The sequence below is a fragment of the Lytechinus variegatus genome, chromosome 4 (genome assembly GCF_018143015.1).
Source record: "Lytechinus variegatus isolate NC3 chromosome 4, Lvar_3.0, whole genome shotgun sequence".
Taxonomy (NCBI): Eukaryota; Metazoa; Echinodermata; class Echinoidea; order Temnopleuroida; family Toxopneustidae; genus Lytechinus; species Lytechinus variegatus.
Genome location: NC_054743.1, coordinates 41,702,513 through 41,721,209, shown reverse-complemented (window position 1 = coordinate 41,721,209; position 18,697 = coordinate 41,702,513). Strand labels below are relative to the sequence as shown.

The 18,697-nt window shown below is 36.2% G+C and overlaps 1 protein-coding gene and 1 long non-coding RNA gene across 2 annotated transcripts in view; both read right to left on the bottom strand.

Annotated features, from left to right (window-relative positions):
- The window catches only part of LOC121412995 (vacuolar protein sorting-associated protein 13A-like), a 42,075-nt gene extending 33,110 nt beyond the window's left edge, over positions 1-8,965 (bottom strand). Inside the window, exons 1-11 of the mRNA XM_041605757.1 lie at positions 8,958-8,965; positions 8,359-8,431; positions 8,027-8,104; positions 6,993-7,176; positions 6,384-6,523; positions 5,626-5,851; positions 4,539-4,612; positions 3,935-4,077; positions 3,298-3,386; positions 1,980-2,172; positions 1,156-1,246 (exon numbers count right to left, since the gene is read on the bottom strand). Of these exons, the coding sequence (XP_041461691.1) occupies positions 1,156-1,246; positions 1,980-2,172; positions 3,298-3,386; positions 3,935-4,077; positions 4,539-4,612; positions 5,626-5,851; positions 6,384-6,523; positions 6,993-7,176; positions 8,027-8,104; positions 8,359-8,431; positions 8,958-8,965 (1,299 nt within the window). The remainder of the gene's footprint in view (positions 1-1,155; positions 1,247-1,979; positions 2,173-3,297; positions 3,387-3,934; positions 4,078-4,538; positions 4,613-5,625; positions 5,852-6,383; positions 6,524-6,992; positions 7,177-8,026; positions 8,105-8,358; positions 8,432-8,957) is intronic.
- Positions 8,966-9,002: 37 nt separating this feature from the next.
- On the bottom strand, positions 9,003-10,612 carry LOC121414075. Its single transcript, XR_005969799.1, has 3 exons — positions 10,550-10,612; positions 10,010-10,097; positions 9,003-9,115 (listed from the first exon to the last, which is right to left on the bottom strand). It is a non-coding gene; the product is annotated as an uncharacterized LOC121414075 (long non-coding RNA).
- Between the last annotated feature and the right edge of the window lie 8,085 nt (positions 10,613-18,697).

Here is an 18,697-nt window from a genome sequence, read left to right as displayed (position 1 = left end):
GCGAAGCGCCAGCAAAAATTTTATATAGTAACATGAAAATATATTTTTAAATTGCAAGTCTTCCCCTGACATTATTTCATTCACTCGTCTTCCTCCTCTTCTTTTTTCTTCTTCTTTTCCTTTTTCTTTCTTCTTTCTCCCTTTTTTCTTTTCTTTTTTTTTTGCTCTGCCAATTTTTTCTGGGGGGGCACGTGCCCCCCCAGGCCCCCCCGTAGCTACGCCACTGCATGGCTGGGATTCGAACCCACGACCCTCTGTTTCAAAGTCAGAAGACTTATCCACTGGGCCACAACGCTCCACCATGAATCATGAATATCACCATAAAAAAATCATCATCATCATCATCACCATCACCATTTCAGTTTTATCGTAATCCTCATCAATATCATCATCGTGAATATCATCACCAGAAACACAATCATCATCATCACCACCACCATTAGCATCAACATCACCAATACATCATCTACAATGTATATAAATGTGTATGTGTACATGAACATGAAGGAAAAAAACAAATTCAGAATCGCTGGAAAAATCTTTTATGCTTTAAATGTGACTTGTAAGAGTAATTAAAAATTAATAAGCAATACATTCTGGGAATAATCTAGTATTCATTTCAACAGTTGGAATATCATCTTGAATGGGGATTCTATACACAAACACACCAAAAAAAAAAAAGGTTTTCTATGGCAAAAACTAATGGAAAGGTATGAATTCCTGGGCTAGAAAAATCAGCCATTTTCACAACATTTTTCAACCAAACAAACAAAAACTTCAATTTGATTTGTGGTAATATTAAAGTAGTACTGGGTAGACATGCAAAAAACTGACAACCAACAAAAATATGTTGTCTTTAGGTGAATTAGAGCTTCAAATGTTGCGTGTCGTACGGGAAATTTTTGCATCCTGTACGACACACATTATTTTCACCTATAATTTACCCAGAATCAATTTTTTTGTGTTTCGTTAATAGTTTTCCACATGACTACCCACAATACATGTAGCTTTATCATTGACAAAAAAGAAGATTTTATTGCTCAAGCATTCAACTAGGAAATTAGAAATTGTTGTCAATATGTCCCGTACGACACGTATGGAATTACCCTCCTACTTTTTTTTCAGAGAAGTGTCCTCCCTGTATATTATACTTACCCTAATATCAACAGCAGTCTGGTCCTGTAGACATATGATCTTGGGATAAGGCGTATTTACAACTGCATCCTCAAAGGAGAAATCTTTCAATCTGAAAAAGAGAGGTGAATATTGCTATTTACTATGGAACATTTCTGATCATCAACAGCAGCATTATTACCATCATCATCATCATCATCATCACCATCATTGACATTCAATATCATCAAGATCTATTTCATCATCATCATCATCATCACCATCATTAACATCAATAACATCAACATCATCACCATCACCATCATCATCATTATGATCATCATCAACATCATCCTCATCATCATCATCGTCATCATCACCTACATCACCATCACCATCATTAACATCATTGTCATCATCGTCTTTTTTTATGTCATTGTCATTATCATCATCTGCGATCCCCTGATATCAACATTGGCTAGATCTACATGTACCAAAACCACCGCCGTCATATTCATCCTCATCCTCACCAGCACCTCACCACTATCATCATCATTACACCTCCAACATCGCCACCACCAATATCATCATCATCATCAACACCATTACCACGCCCGCCAACATCACCACCACCAAATATCATCACCCCCACAAACATCACCCCTACCAACATCGCCATCACCGATATCATCACACCGATATCATCACACCGACAAACATCACCCCTACCAACATCGCCGCCACCAATATCATCACTATCACCCCTTACAACATCGCCACCACCATCACCCCCACAAGTATCGCCAACACCAATATCATCATCATCATCATTACCACCACATCTACCACCACCATCCCCTGTTTACCTTGCTTTGACAGTCATCCTTGTATCCTTGTCTATGAGAGAGAACTGCAATCCCCTGATATAGACATTGGCCAGAGACTCATAGACGTCAGTCAGCGTGATGCATAGATACTCCATGGTGGCCTCACCGTGGAACCTGATGATGCCTCTCACAGGAGCCTTGGGCGCCTGTGGTTTGGCTGAATGATCTGTCTCTGCAAATTGATTTTGGTGTAATAGTGACAATAATGATTAGCCGGATTCATGTAGCACTTTTCAAAAGAACACAAAGCTCGAACTATTATTGATAAGGTATACGTGGTACCTATCTCACAATGAATGCTGACATCCTATTCTTTAGATTTCTAGAAAAATTACTATATCTTTCTCTGCCTCCATCAAGATCCAAGAACATTAGGCATTTTGCTGGTAAACTTTATGAAAGTGACTTTTGCATCAATATAAATGCTGAAAAAAAGTGCATATAGCCTATAGAAAAAGTGAAAAGAATAAACAAGTATTTGAGTCCTCTAATTCTCTTTATTCTATTGACAAATAAATTCTGTATTAGTCATGAGCTTTACAGAGGGACCACTCAGTTTTTGTAGGCATCAGATTGATAGTATGTACATACAAAAAGGGTAAAAACAAGTTTTCCTAAAAGACCTCAAAACAAACCTGAATATTATATACTTGTACAATAACCTAGAATGCTTTCTGTCTGTAAGTACACCCTGGAAATATCATCTCTGTTCATAACATTTTGTACATGTTTTTGTCAGAAATTCAATGGTCTTTAACTTTCGTGGTATTAACACCAAGAGAAAATATTCATTTTCGAGCGACGGTTCAAGATTTCATATTCCTTGATAGAGAGATGCTCTGTTCAACTCAACTTAACATTGTTGATTACAATCATCCTTCTTGCACCTCATGCAAAATCTTGTACCATTTTACTCATGCCTATTTGCTATTTGTATAATGCCCCAACCTTCTCAGTCAGAGAGAGAAAAACTCAGACTAATAATAATAATAATATGCATTTATATAGCACCATCTATCTAGAAATATTCTATTCCAAGGCGCGTTGTTATTATTATTATTACCCCGGCTTTAGCTCGAGCTGCCTTTCAACGCTCATACATTCAAGGAAATAATCCTACCGGGTACCCATTCAACTCACCTGGGTCGAGTGCAGCACAATGTGGATAAATTTCTTGCAGAAGGAAATTACCCCATGGCTGGGATTCTGTTTTAGAGTCAGAAGACTTATCCACTGGGCCACAATGCTCCACTAGACTACATATATAATTAATGAATAAATATAGGAGAGAATTTACCTTGCTCTGCTTCTGTACTTGGTGGGGTAGGTTCAGGGTCTGATGTCAATGGTGACCCAACTTTCTCAGTTAGAGAGATAGAACTCAAACTATGCACACAAGAAATGAATGAATAAATGTATAACTAATTAAACAACATGTAAATAACTTTATAAATAGCTTGTTACAATGTAAATAGAAATGACATTTCAAGGGACTTTACAGAATTTTTTTTTATCATGGCACCACTTTTTAACTGTAAATATAGAATACATGTACATTCCTCCATTAATGAACTTCAAATTACTACTTTGTAAATGAAAACAATACAGGGCCTGGTAACATGAAGTTTAGCAACTGATCAAGGGCCTGATTTCTATGATTGATTGCATATAGTATTACATTGGTCAATCATAAACATCAACCCCACGAACGATCTAAGCTCTATGTTAACAGGGCCCAAGGTCATGTAACACAAAGATTAGCAATTAATCATACATTTGATTTCTACCACTGATTGTGCAGTACATTGAAGCAAAGGGAATCACTCATATAAAAATATTCTACGATCATTGCTAAGCTTTGTGTTACGGGCCCCTGGACTGGTTAACAGAAACTCAAATAATACATTGAGATTTTCATCTGCTTCTTTTCTCACCTTGTTATCATCTCTGTGATGGATTTCTTCAGGAAGAGCACAGCTGTTCTGTGGAACAGGATATTGAGAGCACTGAAGTTGACGACCACAGCTTGCTCTGTAGAGCCATAGTAGCCATTGAAATCAGGACACTTTGAATCAACCTGCACAGTCAATGAAAAATTCATGAATAGAAATTCAAAATCCATGGCTAATATCCAGCAAAGCTCTGGGTGATCATGTGGATATTTCGATGAATAAACCTTTGATAGTACTTTCTTTATTCAAATTTATTTTCCTTAGTTGGGAGCAAACATGAGATCGGCAACTGGGCCAAATATTACAAAGAGATGCAATTTAATCACATCAAACTCAAATTGTGATTGATCAAAAATTCCCATCTCTTACCTACATGTACACAAATTTCAATCAGTTGCAACTGACTTTATGATTTTATCCCAATTCTTTTTAAGGGAAACTGGTCTCCATTGACCTTCTCATTCTTCTAATCTTTAAAACTACTACCGACAAATTTCTATGACATGGATCTAAAGAACTAATTGACAATTACCTTTTCATATAAAGGCTATTAACTACTGGAATGATACACAAATCAGATGTTTACCTTTCTGTAGAGGACAGAAAATAACTCTGAAGTTGCTGCTGAGCTGAGCAAATGAAGATACGTGCCATCTGGACCTACAAGAACATATACAAGAAAATGAAAATTGTTGCTTTTTTGTATACTGAATGTGCATATATTGAAGCTATAATAGTATAGATGTAAAGTTTTCAATGTCATAACAAAACATGTCAGTGGTGTATCTTGTAGCTCTGAATAAATGTTGATGTTGAACTGCAATGGTGTTAATGTAAGTTGTGCCTGCAAGTTTTGTTTTAAAGAGTAAACTCATCAATCAGGGATAGCAAGCAAATCATCACAAATCAGCAATTCAAAGAAGCATTTGTTAGTGGTTTTCACAGAATAATTTGCTCTTATCCAACCGGATACAAAGATTTCCACTTGCTAAAACTATTTGCAGAAGAATATCACTGAAAAAAATCTTTATGAAATGCTCCCCTTATTATCAACCATTTAAAGGGGAAGGTCACCCTAAAGAAAACTTTGTTGTAAAAATAGTAAAAAATATTGGTGAAGGTTTGAGGAAAATCCGTTAAAGAGTAAGAAAGTTATTAGAGTTCAAAGTTTTGGATATGTGACGTCATAAACGAGCAGCTGCCCCATGTGTTATGTAATATAAAATGCATGAATTTCAAATTTTGTATGGTTCCAGATGACTTAATTTTGTTTTCTATTCATGATCGGGTGTAAAATGATTTGTCTATTGATATACAAAAGGTACAGTGAAAACCATTTTCAATTTTCTGAGAAAATGACATTTCATTGATTTTTTACCATTCGCTATGTAGAAATGCTGCTCGCATATGACGTCACAAATCAAATAATTGAAATTCTAATAACTTTTTAATTATTTGATGAATTTTTCTCAAACCTTCAGCAATATTTTTTATTATTTTTTCTGCAATTTCTACAACAAACTTTTGTAAAAAGCATTCCACTATTCTGAAGGATAAACAGATAAATCAGGGTGGGAAAATACTATACATGTAGCTATATGAATCTTTCATGCAATCTCAATACAACAAAGAATTTACAAAATGCAAGAGAACAAGCTGGCATCTGTGCTCACCTATATGAAACTTATCAATGACTTGGATGCCCCTCAGTCCCATATGTAGAGCCAGGCCGTAGGTACTCAGGGCTACGTCCACACACACAGAGTCTATCCTAAGGCTAAGGTACTCGGACTCTCCAGTCTCGGTGGGGGAGGGAGGAGCTGGACTGGTGCTCCTATCTCCGCTGCTAGCTGGTGAGGGTAGTATGCTGGTGCTTGGCTTAGAAATGGACACCACCACCTAGTTAATCAGGCAGGGATAGAATGCGTTGTTGACAGAAGCATGATTAGTTTGAGTGATGAATGAATTGCAGTTTGTACGTAAAGAACACCATGATCATTATCATCATCACCACCACCACCACCACCACTGCCATCACCACCACCACAACCACCATCATCACCATTGATCATCATCATTGATCATCATCATCATCAACATCATCATCATCACCATCATCATCATCAACATCATCATATTCATCATAATCATCATTATCATCATCAATCAGAATCAGCATCATCATCAGCAGCAGCATCATCATCACCATCATCACAACATATTAAGCATAAATCCATCATCACAGTCACTATCATCATCACCATCTTCACCACCATCATTACCCCAACCATTGCCATGGTATTATCATAATCATCACTGTTACTATCACCATCATTATCATTACATCCTCATTCATCATCATCACTAAAACTAGCTCCTAAAACATGGTTCGCCCCACAAATGCAGTTCTATCAAATAGTCACTTGTGTACCTCTCTGATAACGAATCTAAGAAGTGTGTGAGTCTGGTTGGTAGTGGAATCATTGTCATCAAATCTTGGAACCTGGGAGGAGGCTGCCCAGTGTTGGATATCCTCATCGGAGTGATCCGATGCTGTGTAATATACATCACCTGTACGGAAATCAAGGTAACACTCTCTGATAACAAAAAGCCACGATAGTCCAATGTTAGATAATGACAGGACTTGCAAGGAAAATACATGTATGTCATATGAAAACAGCTGCAATATAGCAACTCAATCACGAAAATTTTTGCTTCGTCTACTATAAGTTTGTTTCCACTGAAACCCTGTTTCAAAATACATATTTGTTGATACAACTTTATGATATTAAACCAGACTGATTTCATCACAGGCAAAAGGAGTTTAAGCTATAGTCCATATTAAGAAATTGCATGGATCCAATAACAATTAGATTCCATTGTTTTTCAATGACTGATGGCTGCTATATCATTTTCACTTTTTCAAAATATTCCAGATATTAAAATATGAATACTGCATGAAATAAAACAATAACTGAACTTAACACACAAAAATATCTTTTACTGGGAATACAGCTTGAGACAGACCATACATACTTACCTTTGAGTGGTGCTACAGGAGGGGAAGGTGGTTTGGCAGGGGCGCTATCTAGTTCTTCTACATTGGTGACCTTCCTAGTAGGTAGAGTTGTACCAGCAATCCTGGTTTTCCTACTCCATAGCATGAGTCTCTTGGTACGGCGCAAGGCAGCTGTGGACATCTCAGACTTCACTGCTTTGACGTCCTACAAAACAGAAGAAAATCAGATGCTTACAAGTATTTCTTTCATTTTTACAAGTTCCTGGGCTGATACGACCTTGTATATTGAATTATGGCTAAATCACTTTTTATTTGAAGTGTCGCATTCAAATTCAACTTTACTTTATTCACACCTGCTGAAAAAGAACAATAATACATATAATATATATGTCCTTGAGGATAATTTTCTCAGAGTAATTTCTGGGGGTAACTGTACTTCAGGGGAAATTTTCAAAAGGACAGTTGTCCCCAGGGGTAATTATCTTATTGAGGAGTGGGGTAAGCTTCTAGAAGGTAACAGTCTAGGGGGTGATTGTTCTAGAACCCTTGAAATAACTCATGGATATTTGCACTGAAAAAAAATACACTGAAAAAGGAAAGAAAGATTAAGCAAAAATTATCCGCATTACAAATTCCTGGATTACATATAATCCTGGATTTGAGGGAATTATTCTATTTTTAAATAAACAACTCGCCCTGTACAATGAACTCTGCTATCACTTAACTCATTGACTAGATCATTTGGTTCCAGTAGGCAATGGACTCATCCATGGTTGAATCGATGTATCTGTTGTAGGTATTGTAGCCAATGATTATATAAAATTCTCAATATGTTTTCCAAGGCATTTATGTACATGTATCTTATCATGCCTGCTAGATTTTAATTAAGACTGAAAAAAAAAATCCTGTATTTATCATGCCCAGACAACTTTTTATAAGTCAGGGTTAAACACAAATATTGTTTAACAAAAACAACCTACTATAATTGTATTATCCAGAGTCGAACAGAGCATACATATAGCATAAGAAATGCAAGTAAATTGATATAATCTTACAATGGATGGCATTGGTTTCCTGTATGGAATGTCATTGGTGCTTGGTTGGACCTCTGGAAGTGGAACATTCTTGGCAAACTGGAAGACAAAAAGTGTCAAAAGATCAGGTAAAAATATCAGCCCATCATAATGACTTTGTTTTCACTGATGGGCAAAAAGTTGACATAAATTAAAACTGAAATGAATAAAATCTGACAAGTATCCCTTTCTTTACATGGGCGCTTTTAGTAGAGTACATGCGACTGAAATAGGAAGATGAGTTACTAATGATCTCAAAAAGAAATTCAAGACATGAAATTTTATAAGTGGGACTATTCCTTGATGGTTATTACCTTGACAAGAGCTTGGATCTTGGAGTCTGATATTAAAAGTTTCAGTGATGGTAGTACTGCTTCTATTTTGTGCCTTCGAGATGAAAGAAAAGGGGAAAGAACATGCGTAAAATGTATGGATAAATGTTTAGATTTTTTAGCGATAAAAATGTTGTATGTGCCTTCATGCATACCAAACTTACCAAGAATTCAATTCTTGAATTCTATCTATCATCCCTGGCTAACAGAAAAGTACATTATACTCTTTTAACTTATTTACTATCATGGAATTACAATCAGAGATTCTCAAATCAACTATTCGAGACTATAATTTTTTTTCTAGGAATACAAACAAAATGTATAAATGAATAGAACATTGCAGAAGAATTAAAATGAAACATACCATGATCAATTCAATTCATTTTATCAAAATCTTTATATAAGTGTAGTTTTGAATTTTTGAGTCTGTATACATGTAATACTGTCTCTATACAATTACATAACAAGAGACCAAACACAAGCAGAGTTAAATGACATGTACATGTATTTCCTACATACTGAATAAAAACTACAAAAAGAACCATTCAAACTATAAAATAATAACAAATACAGCTATTTACATGTACATGTCCAAGACAGTGAAGTAATGTAAGAACTTACTGTGGAAGCTGTTGGTAGTCTGGCTTAGCACTAATGAAAGTGTTGATCTGAAGGCATAAACCTGGTAAGATATGATGTCTAGACTCTCTGGCCTGAAGGGCTTCCCTCCAGTCTGCACCTACATGTACAAGTTAAAATAATGTCGCTTTCAAAATCAAGTTGCACACATACACTACTACAGAAAGAAACATCTGAAGAAGACCCTGCAGAGTTTCTTGATTCCAGTGAACTTCAACTAAGGAAACATGTGTTCCAAGTGTGCAAAAATTTGAATAATTCAAATGAATAGCAGGGTTGGCCAGAGTTGGAAAGAGTGGTTTTTAATACAGGTAGATACCATCTCGATAATTTTTTAAATACATGGAAAATAACTTGAAATGCAAGGAAATACATCGAAATAAACGTCTTGATTATTTTCAGGTATTGCCTGGGTGTTTCTCAAGCATATTCTAGCATTTCATGGTACTACCTTGCATTTTCAAGCTTTTCCCAGTATTTCCCACCTGTGGGTTAATACCTAAATTTCCGAGGAAATTGCCAACCCTAATGAATGATAGACAATACATTTTGGATTTAATCAAGTTCATACAATGCTAACAAAATTAAACAGTTTGCAAAACCTGAAATATTGCTATGCTGATTTAGAAAAATAAATACAAATTGCACTCTAAATAGGTAGTCATTACTTGGTCCCATGAAAATGAGATAAAATGACATGTGTGCACCAGTAAAAATGGTTGCCTGGCCAGATTGCTCCCCAGGGAGTGGTGATGGTGCACTTTATGTGTAGTACAGTGATGGATCCAAAGATAGGGGTTGTAATAATTACATTTGAAACATTAAAAGAACACAAGTCTCAAGAGCTATATATATATATGTAAGTTTTATTACTATTGTTAATATCATCATCATCATCATCATAATCATCATCATCACCATCATCATAACCATAATCATTATTATTGTTATTATTAGTAGGAGTAACCATAATAATCAATGAGAGGCATGTTACCTGGCTCAACAAGTAGGACTTGTATATCTGTGATTCTGATGACAAACTTGTCATAGAGTCTTGCTTCTATCTCTGTAGGAGTTGCATCCTGATTGGGCAACCAAAAACAATCATTTTTAATAATAATAAGATATGTGAAGATGGCATGAAATAGATAGAGAAAGAATTTCTTTAATGATTACCCGTACAGGAAAAGAATAAAAAAGACTTCAAGATTGATAAAAGAAATATGTACATCATTTATATGAATTCACATATACATGTATGTATATTACACTTTTAAAAATTAATGTAAAATGTAAACTGTGTAAAAAAGAATATCTTATAATGTACTCTAATTGACCAGAATCACTTTAAAAAAAGATGAATAATAATTTTTTTTCAGAATTGCATGACTCTTACACACACAAAAAAAATCATATTTTCAATGCATTACACAAAATGACCAGGAGAGTATAACTCTATTACTTCATGTTAAAGCTGAAAAATTGAATGGACAAACATAATGTCCAGCACCATCAGAGGAACAGAAAGACTTACTTCCAGGGCTGTTGTGTCCTTCTGCAGCTCACTGTTAACCCGCAGACTACCAAGGTCTAGGATGAGCAAATAGCCCCCCAGGTCAAGGGAACCATGCTCTGGAATGATGATGTTTGGAGACTTCACATCAAAGTCAATCTGGATTGTCTGATAAAGGAGATAAACACAATCATCATGATCATATATCTAAGTCAGTCTGTCATTGGAATCTTGAGACAATACTTTCATATTTAAATTCCCAACATAATAAAACAAAATTTAAGGTGTAGTATGTTTTGTCTGTTACATATCCCCTCTCAAAATATCCTTACTGTAAAAATTGCCATTACAAAAATTTCCAGTATTAAGGGGAAGGGGGGTACTGTCTTCATGATAAAACTTGTCCCTCAACTATTACGTCCCAAGCATAATCTTGATTTATCTGAAGACTGCTCTTTTCTTCATCACACATTTCCAGGAAACATTGTCTTTCACCTCTGCACATGGATATCACACATTGAAATATTAATGAAAACAGCGCTTGGATTCAAAATGCAAGATTTAGATCTCCTTATGCGTGTTTTACCAACAAAAAAAAAAAACAGGAGGTGCTTCACAGAGATAAGGGTGACATATCACAGTATTTCCAGTTTCGTGCGGTATAAAGGCAACATCGCGTTGGTCATATTATGCCAAGAGGACACGCACTACTGAAAATTTATAAACAAGATTGTGTATTTAATATCATGTGTGCATCAGCATTTTAGCATGACATTAAGTGTCTTTGAGAAATGCCCCCCCTCCCCGAATACCAGGGGAGCGTTTCATGAAAGGACTTGTCAGAGGTTTTATCCGACAAGTCCTATGTTATCCGACAGTTACTATAGTAAAAGTGCTTCTCAACCAATCATAATCCAGGAAAGTTGTCAGATCTGACAACTTGTCGGACGAAAATATTGATGAAACACCCCCCAGACCTTCATTTTCGAGGAGCGCGATCACGCCGGCGCTCCTACCGCGCTCCTTAAAAAAAATAAGGAGAGCAAAAAATTGCGCTCCTAAAAAAAAAAAAAAAAATGAAAAAAAAAAATTGCTAAAATTTCATATTTCACATCTTTAAATCCATGAAATGGCCTTCTTTTTTTCCATAATTCCTTGAAATTACTTTGATTTAGTTGAAATCTATCAGAAAAATTATGAAGAATATTCATCTCTTTCCCGACTCTGATTTAATCTAGGTAAAGATTGCAGTCCCATGTAGTCCTATATGTAGATTTTCATGGCAACACCATGGAAGTCTACATGTGGGACTACAATATTTACCGAGGTAAGTTCAAATCAGAGTCGGGAAAGTGATGAATATTCTTCATTTTTCTGATATTTTTCGACTAAATCACAGTAATTTCGAGGAATTATGGAAAAAAGAAGGCCATTGCATGGATTTAAAAATGTAATGTGTGAAATTTTAGCAATTTTTTTTTTCAATTTTTTTCGATATTTTTTTTTTAGCAGGAGCGCGTACGACATCACGTATTGACGTGACCCAGGCCTAGTTTCACCACAGATTAATTAATAGCTAACACAGCTATTGCATATATTCAATGTTAAGAAAAATCTACAATTTAACATACATGTATTGTAATGAATTGATTTGAGCTCCTCACGGAGAGCGATTCTGAGGAGCTCAATATGAGCTCCTCAAAAAAATAAGGAGAGCGATTTATTGAGCTCCACGAAATTATAAACGTGAAGGACTGGAATACATAACAATCCTTTAGGAAGAGGGGTTAAATTCAGATACCTCCCCCTTCACCACCTATGAAAAAAAAAGAATGAGATGTATCTTGACCTGTTATAATAATGTTGAGGTATATCTGCCCTAAGGCATGGGATTATCATAAGTAATCTTTCTGAAATATCAATGCATTACTTACTTTATGATGTTGTATTGCATAGAGAAGATTGTTCTGGGAGGCCTTGGCCAGCTCCTGGACACCAGCGTAAGCAGCGGACTTGAGACCCGACAGATCCAAGCTATCAACCTTGAGGAAGCCGATGAGCTCCGAGACTGCATACTGATTGTACACCACGTCCACGGGTTCCGAGGTGATGGCCAGAGCCATGTCCGCAGGGACTGTCAACGGGGAGGTCTCAAAGTCCACACTGAAGACCTGAGACGTCATGGAGGTGTCTGGATGAAGCTTCTCTGAGGAGATCAGAGGCACCAGCTCTCTGTTGGGGAGGGCACCCTCTACCCGCATGGCATCCGTACTCAGCATCACACTGGAGAAAGAATGGAGTTCCAAAGTACATCGTGACATATTACAATGGAGAGTTTCATTCCATCAAATGCAGATAAAATTAAGAATATTGATAGAAAAAATAATTCATAATACTTACAAAAGCATGAGAAGTGTTTCAGCCATTTAGGAGTTACAAACAACTTTGAAAGAGAAATATGTTTATATGTGCAAAATTGTATTCCCTATCAATTTTATTCCAAACGGCTAAAATCAAAGATGATCTTTCAAGATTAAAATACTTGTTGTAATGTTAAAAAGTGGTTGAATACTTGCTATCCCTCAGTTGGTGCATATGACAGTCAAATGTTGAGACTCCTCATCGCTTCTACTCTCCAAAGCATATCTCACTCATCACCACTCATCTGTACTCTTCTGCTCCAAGCCAACAATCTGGTTCAGGACTTTAATCTTGTTTCAGTTCTTCACCTTTTATCGTGAAAGATAATTCTCAATCTCATTTTTCCTCTGTCTCACCTATCAAGTTTCATCTCTATCACTCTACCATCTAACAGTCTTTTCAAAACTAACCACATGATGAACTGTAGGTGACACGACATGTGCTCCGGCCTTTATATCGTCTTAGATATAGGGCTAGGGTTTCAATAGGGTTTTATGATAGTTTCATGATAGATTTCGGGTTAGGTTCAGGATAGGGTATAGTGGTCTTTCCATTAGTGTGTGGAATTTGCAGCGGAGCAATTGTCGCCGGAGCAAATGTCATGGAACTGAACTGTAAGCCCCCTCTTCATTAACAGAATAATGATAATAGTCAGTTCTTGTATAGCGTATAACACGTTATGAATAATGTCCCTATGCGCTTCCAAAGGACTTGGATATTATTACCCCGGCTGTAGCTCAAGCAGCTAGCTTCCAGCGCTCTGCATTTCAAGGAATAAATTAATGCCAGGTACCCATTCACCTCACCTGGGTCGAGTGCAGCACAATGTGGATAAATTTCTTGTTGAAGGAAACTACGTCATGGCTGGGATTTGAACCCACGACCCTCTGTTTCAAAGTCCAGAGACTAATCCACTGAGCCACAACGCTCCACAGAAATTACTTACTGGACTGCATTGTTGACTGGTCTAAGCTGTACTCCTGCCTGTACATTCTGTAACAACCCTCTGAGTATGGTTCCATTCCGATTCTTCAAGGATACCGTACACCGATCAAGCAGGAAGCTCACTTTTGTTCTTACATACTAAAATATGAGAAGACCAAATGAATAAATCTTTTATTGTTGTTTTCATCAATGAATAGAGTGACTGTACCAATGATAATTGACATGTTTCATGACTCTACATTTGTACATGTTAATTTTTCATTTTGTTTGAAGAATCATTGTGAATGTATGCCTCATTTTTGTTACAGGCTGCTGAATAAAACACAAGACATATGTATCCCCTACAAAACACATTCAAGGGGGCATTTTATAATATACATGTATACTGTGCATTTATTCAGATAATTACCAGGTGCTTTTCAAAACTTGTTGCATGGACAAAGAATGTAGGTTTTGTATTATTAACTGATTCAGTCTAATAGAAAAACACATGTACGTGAGAGAAACTTTGAGCTATACTACCTACCTGTACAGGGATGGGGCTAGCATCCACACTGCTGCCCTCTCTTGACTCTTCATATCCTATCCCAGCATACACCTTGGCCTTCTCTTCCTCTGTCAGCTTAGACCATAAATCTGTAGAAATAGAATAATAAAGTAGTACATAAAATGCTGTCTAACTTCTATCAGTCAAAACATTATCAATTTGCATAAAAATAGCACGACATTACATACATGTACATGTACATTTCCCAAATTCAATGAATGCTAAACCATACAATAAGAAATTCATAAGTTGGTTGCTTTCTCTCCCCCCCTCTCTCTCTCTCTCTTACTCTTTAATCCCATGGTTTCACTCAATCTTTCAGTATTAGCAGCAAGTTTCCCACTGCCACGCAGAACGAATTCTAGAACACATTAAATGTATCGAAAATGCCAGTCAAATAACAATGAATGACTGGGCAGTCTTTGTCGAAAATTGGAGAACCGGAATAGCAGTTCTGACCAAAAAATGCAATGATGTCGTTTATCCAGAGTCCAGGAAGAAACTGCTGTTTTGAATCACCAATTTTCAACAAAGACTTCTTGGTTGCTCATTGTCATTAAGTGTATTTTAGAATACATTGTCCATGTTGTTGAAAGATTTATGCATAGCAGTGCGAAAACTCTCTATTATACATTATTGTACCAACCTTCATTATCATCATCCTCTTTTTCATCTTCATCATGTAACCTAGGAGATGGTTGTGTTTCTCTCTCTCTCTCTTTTTCTCTCTCTATCACTATTTCTTTCTCTCTTCCACTATCTATTTCTTTTTTTTCTCTCTCTCTTACTCTCACTCTCATGCATTATCTAAGTACTATTATTCATTGACACCAAACTTCATCATCATCCTCTTCCTCCTCTTCATGCACGTAACCTAAGAGACGGTGTGTGTTTCTCTCTCTTTCTTTCTCTCTTCCACTATTTCTTTTTCTCTCTGTCTCTCTTTGTCTCACTCTCTTACTCTAACTCTCATGCCTTCCCTCAGAATGATTCTATGAAACCAACCTTCATCATCATCATCTTCCTCCTCTTCATCATCTTCATCCCCGTAACCAAGGAGACGCATAAACCAGTTGGTTTCCTCCGCCTTCTTTTTCCTCCTTGCTTTGTCTCTCTCCGGTTTCTCCCTGATGAACTATTAGTGAGAAAAATTTCAGTAAAAAAAAAAATGAAGCATACACATTTATTAATTTCTTTCAAGACAACATATCAGATGAGCTTGGTCTAGCACATATCTCATTGCATAGTGTAAAGTAGACAAGAGCCCTGGAGGCCATTTCATAAAGCTGTTCGTAAAGTTTAGAGCGACTTTAAGAACGACTGATGATCCTTTCTTGTGGTAAATGATATGTTCATTGGTGATTACTTAGCATATAAGAAATGTTCACCAGTTGTTCTTAAAATCACTCTTAACGTTAAATACGAACATCTTTATAAAACACCCATTAGGGATGTATCACAAAAACTTAAGTATGACTAAAAACTCACTCTTACAATCATGTGATATGTACATACTGCATTGATTAAATCATTCACAGGGATGCATGCTACTGCATATCGATTAATGAGATTTACATCACGGCACATTGGCACCTCAGCATAACTTCAAGTCATACTTAAAATATTTGTGACACTACATGTACAGCCCGATTCTTCTATTAAAGTCCTTCAGTTCGATAGCGGCACATCTGTCCCTTCTGCTTCTGCTAATTAAATACTTGAATTACATCAGATATCAGGGGGCTCTTTCATTAAGGTTGAGGGCCATTTGCCATTAACTACCATGGAAACCTTGAATATGATTGGCTGCTTAGCCCTGTTACCATGGTTATTACCATAATGGCAACGATACCACGATCATGAGTCATTAATCAAATGGCCCAAGGTTTATTAGGTTTATTTCAAGCCTTGTACAAATCATTTTCCTTTTATTTTATTAGTCATAGTAATTTTTTTTGTCAAGTGGTAGTAGAAGAAATTAAAAAAAATCATCTACCCAGGCATGAATATAAAAAAGTATCATTAGATGCATAGTTCAACAGCTGAACATTTAACAAATAAAGCTCAACACAGCTTTTACATCAAACATCTTGCCTCTGTCTTGGCCCTTTCTCTGCCTGCGATGATGTTAGTCAAGTCTAGTCTATCCTCCAGACCCCTTAACTTCCTGTCCAGAGCCTCCGTGCTCTGTTTTGCTTCCTGTAAGACTAGTTTCTGTTTGTACTTCTGCCAGTAGGTGTTGTAGACCTCGAGGTGAGCTTCTATCCTGGGGGCAGACCAGGGACGGATGTGCTCCTCCAAAATGGATTTGTATGCATAGTGCCACCTACATGTAGGATACATTGGGTTGAAGAGTATGGAATTAGAATTGAAAATACTGTTTCTGATTATGGTAATTCCCGTAGGAACTCGGCAGGACAGCTTTTTGCTGGTAAACGCCAAGCTGGTAAAGTATACACCGAGTAAACATTTTACGTCTAGATTAATCAGTCATATGGCTGACCTTATAGACGACAGATATTACTGTCGGGCCTGGAGACAATTGCCGAGCGGGGATTCAAACTCACAACCTTGCAATTATGAGTCCAATGCTCTAACCACTAGACCACACAACATCTATAAACATAGTAAAGATGCCTCACAGTCCCTCTATGGTGATTTCTTCTTAGCCCAACTACATGTAGCTGATTACACTATAAACCACATTTTCCATTGAACCTAACAACCATCTATGCTTGCCAAGTCTCCAATGAGTTAAAAAAGCCTATATTCATCATTGATGGGCTTGCATTGTTTTCTTTTGATTTTTAAGAGAAATCGAAGTTGTGCAACATAAATAAATAATGAAAATGCAAATCAGGACCCCATATTACATAGAGTTGCGATTGATCTGATCAATCGCATCTATGCAAAGCCAACAACGTCAACATCTGAAATTACATATTTGTATTTTTTAGAAGTGACGTATATTCTTACATTCACTGTTTTCTTGACAATTCGGTATGCTTCTCTTTGTTTTCAAAAGGACATTGTGCAAGTTTCCTTATTACAACATTGATGGATTTTCATCTACTTGAGATTGATCGGATCAATCATAACTCTTTGTAAGACGGGGCCCAGAGAAACTTGAGATAGACATACATGTATGCATTTCAATGGTTGGTCATATACCTAGAAACATAGGAGGATCATAAGAAAGGGTGTAATGTAAGAGGGGTAGATAGTATTAGAATCTGTTAGAATAAGAGGGAGAGGGAGATCAAAACTGAGATGACAGCGCTAAAAAGGAATATGTGACATTCATTCATAATCATCAACTGGAGTGTGCACTGTGCAACAGCACAGGAACTGTATGCACGAGACAGGGCAAAAGGGGTTTGAAATCTCAGCTAAGAACATGGATTTTATTACAAAAGAAATATGTAACATTATTTGGTTCAGCTGAATGTAAAAAAATCCAGATTTTTTTCTTTACAATTTCTAAATAATGCTGATGTATTCAATATTTGGCTTTTGATACGATATGATCTTGGTCATTTTTCTCTCAAAAGTTGAACATCATTTTGATGTTTAGGTGTGATTAGCACATAAATGTATGTATTATTATTATATGTGGATATGAAAATATATGAAAAAAATATAAATTGTAAATGTGCATATCGTGAGATGTGAATATATACATGTAAATATATGAATATGGAAATACATGTATGTAAACTTGCATGAAAGTATTAATATATTGAAAGATTCTGTACTCAAACATGTGAAGATGACTTTGAATATAGTTTTATAATGTTGCAGAGATTTATAGTTTTCTTTTGACATATGTATTTACTGCCAAGTGAATCTTGGACAATATGTGACATAAACAACACTCAGTTTCTTTTACATGTATAAAGGCTTTTAGAATGTGAGCTTTTCCAGACTTATTTTCCCTGTATGGTTTCTGTCATGGTCAAGTGCTGAACTGTCATACTTAGGCCGTGTGTGAGGTTTAACAAGTGATTTTATCAGCAAGAAGGCATCTGGGCCCTGTCTTACAAAGAGTTATAATTGATCCAATTTATCTAATTCTATGGAAATCCATCAGTGTCATAATTTTTTCTTTACGAAATTTGCACAATATCCTTTGAAAACCAAGAGAAGTATACTCAATTGTAAAAAAAAGTTAATGTAAGAATATACATGTACCTCAAAAGTAGAATATATTTTGAAGAAACATGTATATTAGATATTGACGTTGCTGGCTTTCCATA